Below are 10,660 nucleotides of genomic sequence, written 5' to 3' on the forward strand. Positions count from 1 at the left end.
GAAGGTAATGCTGGTAGTGGGGGTTGGGTTAGAGATAATAGATGAAAAGGGATTTTTAGAGTTGGTGCGGGACTATTCCCATTCCATCCACCATGACAGCAGTTTGTGTCTGCTGCATGGGAGCAGGAGTAGCATATCTGACCTGCCTCCATCAGTGGTTCTTCTTTTGATTATCCGGTTTGACGCAGGTAACGGTACTCCCGCTCCCGTGGAGAGGCCATGGACAATTGTCATGAATGATGAAGTGGAACATGCGAATCCATTCTCACCAATTCTATTTACAGCCTCTTAACCCACAGTGCACTGATCATTATTAATTGAATTATTCTATCCATCTCTTTCAGCTACACTGATAGATGGAGTCGACCTTCGTGGATATTTTGTTTATTCCTTCACTGATAGGATGGATCCCCAATTTGGCTTGTTCAAATATGTCACCAATAAATACGAGGCTAAAAATTCAAAGAATATATACAAACGGATCATAGCTAATAATGGATTTCCAAATGTGGATGCTACTCCAGCCCCATGCCCAGAAGAAATTTTTGAGTGCACAGACTGTCATATGTTTCAGACTAGAAAATACTTGTTTGCTTTTGTGGCTTTTATGTGTTTGGTATTCATTGTCTCTGTCTTTATGATCACGTATTACTCAAAAAAAGGCAAAAGGAGATATAAGTAGGAAAACACTTCACATTTGGTAGAAATAGGTTAGATGAAGGCAGGCCCTGACCATGGGCTAGCGGAAAGCTTCTGTCTCTCATACCGTACCACCACCACTACTCTCATGTCACCTATATCATTAGTCGGAAACCCCATTGACGGTGTGCCTAACAGTTTCCAAAATGGCTTTGTGGTTCCTAAATATTTTGCACAGTTGTTGAAGAGGGTGTTAAAAACACCACTAATTGCAGAGCTGACTCCTAAACTGTGAATTTATAGAGTAATATAAAAATAATATAAACTCGGCTATGTAGAGCTCTATTTTTGAATACGCTATACTAGGTAAGTTCTGTAAGTCTAAATTAAATTGTTTTATATTATTAGGTCCGGTATCAGGATTTTTAGGCAGTGAACTGACCCATTATATTTATTACCTTCTATGTTTCTGTGAAGCTTTACTAATCCACAGCCGTAGTGACTCATGTCATCTCAGGTCACGGCATCTGTGTGTAGGCCGTTCACCGATGTTGGCAGCTTTGCTGGTCCTTGACGTCTTTTTTTTTGTGCAGCAAGAAGATGCGTCTTTGGAACTTTTGCTGTGGGATACAGGGTCACTTGTATAGAGGTCTGTCCAGAATTAGTTTTTCACAGTAGATCAAATTGGTGTTAAAGGGATTTTCCACTTTCAGGAACGTGGACCTCAAACACTGTAAAATGCCTAAAATAACAACCAGAGCAGGAATTCTCCTTCCCCCGGCTCTTCAGGGGCAGACATATCGGTGGTGCAGCATGTGTGACCGCACAGGGGCCCAAGAGGTAAGGAGGCCCACTTTTACCTCCAGAGCTGGTGGAATTGTGTTTATAACTGCAAAGGGTCCATATACTGTTCTGGCACAGTGGCCCTCTGATGTTGTTGTCACGTCTGTGGATCTCCAACACTGCACAGCTACTAAGCCTAGTCATTGGCTACAGCGGAAATACGTACTGTCAATGCAGTGTCACCATTGCAGCCAAAACACTGAGCAGCGGTGTGGATCTGGCGCTGTATCCAGGGAGTATCTGCTTTGTTTGTTATTTTAGGTATTTTACAGCGTCTGGTGTTCACAAACCTTAAAGTGGGAAACTTTCTTTTATTTTTTGTTTTTTTGTTTTTGTCCAATGTATCTGTCCTGTTTTTTTAACTCTAATGTTGCCATTTAATTTTATAAGTGAAAGGGATTGTCCAGGTTTCTTAAGTGTCCTTCAAAAAAGCTGATCACAAGTCCCAGATGTTGACTGTAATATGCAGGAGAACTTGATAGCAAGTGTTCGGTTTTCCTGCATTGTCACCACAGGAAATAATCTTTACATAGTTCCATTCTCCTATGTACAATGGTGAGCTAACAAGGGTCCTACACGAGGGAATGGTTTCAAAATTATTGTAAAGAGCAGAAAGTTTGTAAATATTACTAATATACTTAAAGGGGTTGTCCTGTCCAAATCGATAAGTCACACTGATGGCAAGAACGGACACACGGATGGCAAAAACAGACATACTGATGACACACTGATGTAAAACACTGATGACACAGGTACCATGTTTTTAAACACGGATGTGTGAATAAGGCCTAAGCCATAGAGCATTTCAGACTGTCTAGTCTAAATTTACAGTGTCTATCTGTCGCCGTGTAATCTGCTGTGAGCAGAATAGTCAAAAATGGACAGATGCATCACCAGCACTTAGTGGAAAGTATGACGCATCCTGAGCTCTCACTACCATTTTTCAACATTTCAATGTCTAGTAGTTTTTGCTTCTCAAAGTGAGTTAGGAAAATACACTGTGATTCTAATTTGTACGTATAAATGTAAGACAGAGGGGAGGCCTGCGCTCCAAGGATGAAGGACTTCTAGCAGAAAGGTCTGAATGCAGTCAGGACAAAGTAATAATTTTATATTGGAGAAACGTGTATTGGGCTCAAGTAATAAATGCAGACTACTGCTCTAATTCCCACTCTGGACAGTACATTAATGTAATTGCCCCCGCCCCAGTTGACATCTAGTCCATTACGTTGTCTCTTGTCCATACAAGATAGATGAAAGTCTGCTGAATTCAGCAATCTAACAATCCAATTTGTATGATGGCAGCTGCTCGTTAGAAGAAGGATTGGGCAATCATGATGCTGCTTTAATTCCTTGAAGAATATCTAACATTTCAAGGCTCTTCTCAGGCTAATGGGTCCTGTGTGTTTGTATGAGGAGTAACGCTCTTTCTGTTTATTATATGTCTTGAATCCTAATTAAATACCAATTTAAAAAACCCTTCAAAAACCCTTCAAAAGATATCTTTATTAAAAATGCTTTAAAAAAATGGCATTAACAAGAAAATGCATCTACACCTTGACTAAAGAAGCAGAAGAAGAAATGTATTCTCTAGAGAGTGGCACAGGACAATAGGGGTAATATAAATGTTCCTGATAAATGGTCACCCTGCTTTGCAGCGGAGGTTGGCACACTATTGTAGATAATACGGTGCCCCCGCTCAATGTAGAGTAGTCCTAAGGTTTCATATTGCATTCAAGCACCCGTTCATTGGCCCCATCGGAGCTTACGTCTGAACACCCCTGCAAAACGGGATTCGGGTGTATGCGCTGACAGGGACATAGACTATAATGATGCCGGCAGAGCATAAATGCGCTCTGTTGTGCAAAATTTTCGAGCATGTACACCTACTGGAGGCGGACACTCAGACGTAGTAGACTGTACCTGAGTGTCCGCCTCATCCCCAGTAGGCGTATACACCCAAAAATTATGTACGACAGAGTGCACATTCTCTTTGCTGGTACCATTAGATTTAAAGACGAGAGAAAGGTTATAACACGGAGGACCGTGAAACCAAGTATAAACACTATAGAGAAAAAGGTCCTCCAAGAATATTATATAAAATATTCAAATTTTATTAAACAACACAAAAAATAAACACAAACAGCAAACCATACAGAAAGTGGAAAATAGCATGACACTGGGTGACAAATATAAGAACTATAAAATGACTGGTACAATAATGCAGCACATGAGGGAATAAAAAACAATTCTTAAAGTGCTGGTGCAGCAAGCAGAAATAGATAATATTAATGATATAATCTCACATATTAGAGCCTAATAGCATGTTAAATGAAGCCTGCAGCGACATTATGTACAATGAAATAGATGAAACCCAGACATTTCTGGTTTCCCCATAGCTGATCTCCTCAGAAGGAAAAAATCCTTCCTAAAAAATAAATTATGTGGGTATAGAGAGGATCAAGTAAGGGAAATGCACCTCATGGCTAGAGAATTAAAGCAATAACATATTTACCAGAATGAAAGAATCGCCCTGAATGTCTGGGTTTCATCTATTTCATTGTGCATAATGTCGCTGCAGGCTTCATTTAACATGCTATTAGGCTCTAATATGTGAGATTATATCATTAATATTATCTATTTCTGCTTGCTGCACCAGCACTTTAAGAATTGTATTTTATTCCCTCATGTGCTGCATTATTGTACCAGTCATTTATAGTTCTTATGTTTGTCACCCAGTGTCATGCTATTTTCCACTATCTGTATGGTTTGCTGTTTCTTTTTATTTTTTGTGTTATTTAATAAAATTTTAATATTTTATATAATATCCTTGGAGGACCTTTTTCTCTATAGTGTTTATACCTGGTACCATTATAGTCTATGGCCCCATCGGTGCATACGTACGAATCCCATTTTGCAAGGGGTGTTGAGATGTAAGCCCCGATGGTGCCGCCGAACGGATGCCTGATACAATGTGAAAGCACCGTAAGACACCCTAGTAAAAAAGATCTCTGGTCAGGGAACATAACCAACACCCTGGTAGTGCAGTAATAATCTATATTCACAAGACAAAGGCTAATAGTGAAAATATGTCTATTCACTAAATACTGTGAGCATGATCAAGGTATACAGTACATAATAAAGGCAACATTATAGAATGCTCTAGATAAGCCCTGAAAGGCAGTGGCCACATCTCATATCGGCCAAACCTGGTGACAGGTTCCCTTTAAATATCTGGCTGTAGCAGAAGGCAACATTGAAGCAGGATAGAGGCTCCCTGCAAGCCATGGGCTGCATTTCTGTAAAGTGACCAAAGGCAGTAGCCATGGTGGAGCTGCTTCTTTTCGACGCCCTGGCAATTTACAGGAAAATCATATCACAGTCCCAGGGTGCTATCCTGTGTCGGGTGCATCACACTCACTTGCAGGTCTCGGTTGTGTCCAGTTCTCCATGTTCAGGAACAGCCCGCATACAGATCAGGGGACATCCGGTTAGTTCCAGCACATAAAAGTTTACTGGACAGTTCAAGTACATCAGATTGTAACACACAGTATGAGGCACGGCACCCTCATCTCTTTTTTTCCTTAATACAGCACATTTCTAGCTTTTCTTTCTGTTCTGCTCGGACTATCCCAACGCTTAATTTTCCTGTCAGCCCCAGGGATTTCTACTCCAGACCCGCAGTATTGCTGAGATCCGTTACCTTTCGCACTCGCGGTTCCACGTCCATCTTCCTCTGAATGAAAGTGGTTAAGGTGCTCTCCATAGCACCGTTTTAAGATTTAGGCTCTGGATATTGCAGGAATGTCTGTAGGGAGTCTTGTAAGGCCTCATACTGCCCAGAACAATATGTGCTGCTTGTGCTATCAGCCCACTACACCTTGAACTTGACATTGTCACTCTCATCAACGAACTCACCATCTCTCCTCTACTATCAGGAAATAATCTTCTTTTTACTGACCTTAGCCTCTCTCAATGTGGGCTGGTCCCAAATATTTACTGTATATTATCCCAATGACCTAGTTTAAATACAGTTACTATCTATCTTTATCCTAAGCACTAAACTATGTTTTATCCTGTGTTGACCCTATGCACATTCTGCACTATACACTATACACATTGTACATTAACTCTTTACATTACACATTACCATATCACAGTAAGTGACAACTCACATTGTATCATTTACTAAACAATACTTATATTATACCGAAAAACCGCAGGACATAGGTCACACTGCATGATTTTTATCTTCAGGGGCAGGAACAAGACAGTACAGTCCACACCCTCACAATCAGCAAATGGCAAAAGGGGTTGGAAATTTGATTGTCAAGATTAAATTAAGTTATTAATACAGGTAGATACTTTTCCACAATGCAATATCAAAAGCAACATTTTGGCCAGTTTTCTTTCGTTACTTTATGCCTTCACAATGGCTGTTTAAGGATATAATTTTGCCTTTTCACCTAATGCATGTATTGAGAAATAATCTCTTGATGTAGTAATTCTGGTGTCATAAATATTTCTGTTTCAATGTAGCACATGTTGAGAAGCAGCAATAGCATAGAGTGCATTATAGCAGTACTGAACAATGAGGCTATATATTCAGCACTGTCTTTATGTCTCTTACTTTGCTCCTCCTTACCTTCTCCATAGAGTTCAATACGCAGCTGTAATCCGATCTCTCAGTGAGCTGGCAGTCAGTTTTGCTATGTGTTTGATTGGTTACAACATGGTTAGTTTATCTTTTAGACAGTTTTGATGAATGAAACTTAGATTTTTTATACATCATTGAAATTAAAATTATCCATCATTTTCAACAATATAGCTCCTGAGTTTATTGTATTCATTTCTAGCAAGGAAAAAAAGTTGACAAAAGAAACACAAATGACTAATTCACAGCCTTTAAAATATATATTTGTATGTAATATGTTATTTTATGCCAGATAAGATCTTCACACAATGAGGGAGATTCACTCTATATATTGGGCCAGTTTCCCGGCGAACATGTCCTGGAGCACATTTCTTGCTTTAGAGGCTTAAGATTTGCCATTGTATGCCAAAATTGTGGTGCTAAAATTGGTCAGTATATAAAGATGCTCCAAGTTTTATCGTGTGTACCTTCCTCCGTACGTATTGTTCTGATTGCAAAGACGTAAAAAAAACTTTACTACAAACACATTGTTCCTGTCTTAGAAAATGATTATGATAAGAATTAATGAGATTTTTACATTTATTATTGACTGTATAAAATGTGAGATAGATTAGATTAAATCTTTAATATCTTATATGAGAAAATAAATAAATAGTTATAATTTATTTTAATCTTGTCTTTCATATTTGAAATAAAAAACAAGTGTTTTTAGATTTATATCTTATGTATTATATTTTTTTTCAAACTTGGATGTTAGTGGAAATTATTTTTTATTTGGAAAAGAATAGAAATAAGCAATTCGATGTGAACCGCTTTGGTTCGATGCTCAGTGCAGTCCAACAGCCAGGGCCGTCATCAGGGCCTTACTGGTGTATGGGGCCTGGTGACCAGAAGCAAGGCGCAGGGCCCCCCTCTTTTTTTTCTACTCATTGGGCCCCTGGGGCAGGATTAAGTCAGTTCAGTAACTGAACATGCGTCTTCGGTGCACATTCAGTTGAAATCTTAATCCAACATTCAAAATGTGCAACATGAGTCTATTGAGGTCTTAAACTTAATGAAATGCAGTATAGTTTCCCCATAATAGAAGAGAAATGCAGAGGTGGAGTACTCCAAATACTACTCACCAAAGAAGAAAAATGGAGTAGCCATAAACCACAGGGTGAAGTAAAAACAAGAGCTTTATTAACAAATAAACATTAAAATATCAAGTACCAAATATTTTTTGGGTCATAAGAACAAAAAGGTGGAACAACCAATGGAGGGGCAAACCATGATCATAGGTAATGTACTAGGGTAAAAAAACACCCAGTAAATGTCAATTCTATGGGTGCCCAGTGCTACATATAGTTCAGTAGACCTGAATAAAGAAAGTGCATGTGCATGGAGATAAAGTGCTAATTTCAAGTATGGAGATGTGAGTTAAGGCTAGCGAGATCGCTGACTTTGTGACGCCACAGCGATCTTGTTAGCGAGATCGCTGTGTGTGACGGGGATCAGCGACCGGCCCCCCTGCCGGTTATCGCTGATTGTGCAGCGTCGGCCTGGGCCGTTTTTCGATCGCTGGTCTCCCGCTGGCCAGCGCAGCAGCGAGAGACCAGCGATCAGCGACGCTAGACGCTGGTTTCCAAGGTAAACATCGGGTATCCAGGAGTCGCGTGGCTATTAGATACCCAATGTTTACCTTGGAAACCAGCGTGTACACCTGGGATAGAACATGTCGGATCGTTGGTGGGATTGCTGGGACATTGTTATGTGTAATGGGGGCTTTAGATGCATGGAAGAGTTTCCTAATCAAGCCAAACAAGCGTATCACAGCTTAAGTTCCAGCATTTGTCTACCAAGTGTATTTTGACAATGTTACATAGATACAATCTTACAAGGTGTAAATTAACGCGGTCAAAGGAGGATATTGAGAAAATGTTCCTTTATTCCACAACGCGTTTCGACGGCCAACCGCAGTCTTTATTAGGTTGCCACCTGATGAAGATGGCGGTTGGCTGTAGAAACGCGTTGTGGAATAAAGGAGCATTTTCTGCAATATCCTCTGGCGCTCCTTTGACCTTGTTCATTTACACCTTGTAAGCTCCATCCCTCGTAGAGGGTTCACGGCTGGAGCTGCCACGGACATATTGCTTCCCTGATTAGCTCACCCTCTGTGGCTCTGTTCTCTGCGCTCCTCAGAGACCGCTTACTTCATTCTTCCACATAGATACAATCTTAACACTTACCCATATGGAAGTAGAATGGAGTGCCCCACGCAGCCCAGATGCGTGTTGACGTGCATTTCACTACCCTTTTTTCAAGGAGAGGTTTTTGTGGTGTATACCAGTTGGAGTTAAAAGGACGGAATCACAGATGGAGCCATTTAGGTGGCGCATGTCCAGTGCATATCGCGCCATTGCAGTAGAGCCGCCTGTCGCCATCACATTGTCACACGCATGCGGGTTAGGAAAATAAACCCCTGACGTCAGTAACATGCGGAACACGTCATTGATGGCCAGTGCTGGATACCAAGACATACGATACACCAGGCATGCACATAAAGTGGCATCCATGATATTATAGCTCTGGAGCGCGCGGCCATCTTTGGTGTGTCTGTCAGGACTGAGTGAAAAACAGATGCCACCATATGGAGAGTGTGCAAAGAGTAGTTGGGGATGGGAGAGGGCAAATGGGTGGAAAGGGAAGGACGGGTAGGTAAAAAGGGCAATTTGAGAAAGGCCCAATGTAAGATAAGTGTAATATGTGGATGATCAATAGAAAGGGGGGATAGAACAAAAATAATAATGGAATAAAAAGGGAAAGTGATGTGTAGGAAGTCCACAACTGAAAGGGGAGAAAATATGAGTGTGTATGAAAATGGTGCATCAGGGGGATATGCAAGTGACAGAAATACAAAAAGATACATAAAGATAAAGTATTGTCAGCAATAATGGTGACATATAAAGTGCTACAGTGCATAGCAGCAAATATGGGTAATCACAATATATTATTCACAATATTGTGTGTAACACCTGCACAGGGAACTGTCAGAGCAGCTACCAGTATACTGGAGCTTACAGACACTAAGAAGAGTTTTGCAGCGGCTGTTAAACAGGGACCTACAGACATTAACCGCTTTTCCCCTGAGCGTCAGTGGACTACAATTCCCAGGGACCCTTGTTTCAGTCAGATGACTGAAAGGATAGAAGGAGAGAGAGTGGATTGGAGGAGGAGGGACTTGGGGGAGGGAGCTGGGCAGGAAGTGAAAGTAAATGTTCAGAGGAGAAGGAGCGTGGTAGCTTGCTGTGAGAGACGGAGCGGTGTGGATCTGCATTCCTCTACACTGCAGAGTGTGTCGGCCCCCGCCGAGATACCCGTGCTGCTGGAGAGAGCGCGGTCCTGTCACCCTTTGAGGCAATTAACATCAAATATCCGGAGAGTTCTGTCGGCACTCCCACCGCTTAAATGCCTAAATCCTGCCGCCCCCAGCTGGTGTCCAGAGAACCCTCCGACCGTTTGAGACACACAGTGACTGCCCTTCTGAGACTTGTGGTTCTACCAGCGCTATTTACAGTGAGTACACTACAACCCAGACTATTGACAGTAATATTCATCTAAGTGCACCAACGGTTCTAATTTGTGCGCCAACATCCGCGGCAACTGGGCCCCAACGTTTGGACTGAGTTGATACAAAAGAGGGGGAACCTGCTACGTAATATTTGCAGGGTCGGAGTAAAAGTAGACTGATGTGTATATGACTTTTATAGAGCACCGTTACTTGTATTGTATGTTATTACTTTAAACCCACCTCAATTCTGCTGCATAGCAATAAACCTGTTAAACGGTTTTACTCCTGTTCCCTGAGTGTGTGTACTGAGCTGAGGCAGGGTTTTCCCGAATCAGCCCCTGGCAGAAGATAACCGTCCTTCTGCAGTCCCAGAGAGAGAGCTCCAATCAAGATTCGGGTGGAGGCACAGCGCCCTAGATAGGTGAGACCCCCCCATAACACCCAGTGTACCGTGGTAGCCCTAATGGGGTGTTACATGTGTATGTGCAAAAAATGCCCTAGGTCCCCCATCAAGATATTGGTGGCAAATAAGCACCCCCTCCCCCTCAAATAAATATAAAAATAGAAATAATAATAAAAATAAACGCTCCATGTCCCATCCCCTCCTGGTGGTCATGGAAGAAGCACCATCTGTATCCAAAGAACAGTTCAATCTCAGAGAGGCAATCCATGGCCCAGCATGTAAAGATGGCCAGTACAAGAAAGAAGAATAATCCATAACATGGGTGATGAAAAGATTCAGCCACCAGAGCCAGAAGGTAATATCCGTGCTTGATCAGACCTTCGATATATAAGTACATGATAACGAAAAGCAGTTAATACAATAGGAGAAATATAACACATCCTATCAGGCTAGAAAAATGGCAATTTAATGGAGGAAGATCTTTATTATATTCCATTTCACTGAAAACATTCTTTGGCTACATCCACAAAGGATGTAAATTCAGCGTAAAAAAAATCAGTGATAAATCTGT

General features: G+C 41.3%; 1 protein-coding gene across 1 annotated transcript in view; it reads left to right on the forward strand.

Annotated features, from left to right (window-relative positions):
• The window catches only part of KL (klotho), a 94,328-nt gene extending 90,718 nt beyond the window's left edge, over nt 1-3,610 (forward strand). The window contains exon 5 of the mRNA XM_073583195.1: nt 345-3,610. Coding sequence (XP_073439296.1) covers nt 345-682 — 338 coding nt within the window. The 3' untranslated portion in view covers nt 683-3,610. The remainder of the gene's footprint in view (nt 1-344) is intronic.
• Nucleotides 3,611-10,660: the final 7,050 nt, after the last annotated feature.

The sequence above is a fragment of the Dendrobates tinctorius genome, unplaced genomic scaffold (genome assembly GCF_039654945.1).
Source record: "Dendrobates tinctorius isolate UK_male_01 unplaced genomic scaffold, ASM3965494v1 ptg000075l, whole genome shotgun sequence".
In the NCBI taxonomy this organism is placed as follows: domain Eukaryota; kingdom Metazoa; phylum Chordata; class Amphibia; order Anura; family Dendrobatidae; genus Dendrobates; species Dendrobates tinctorius.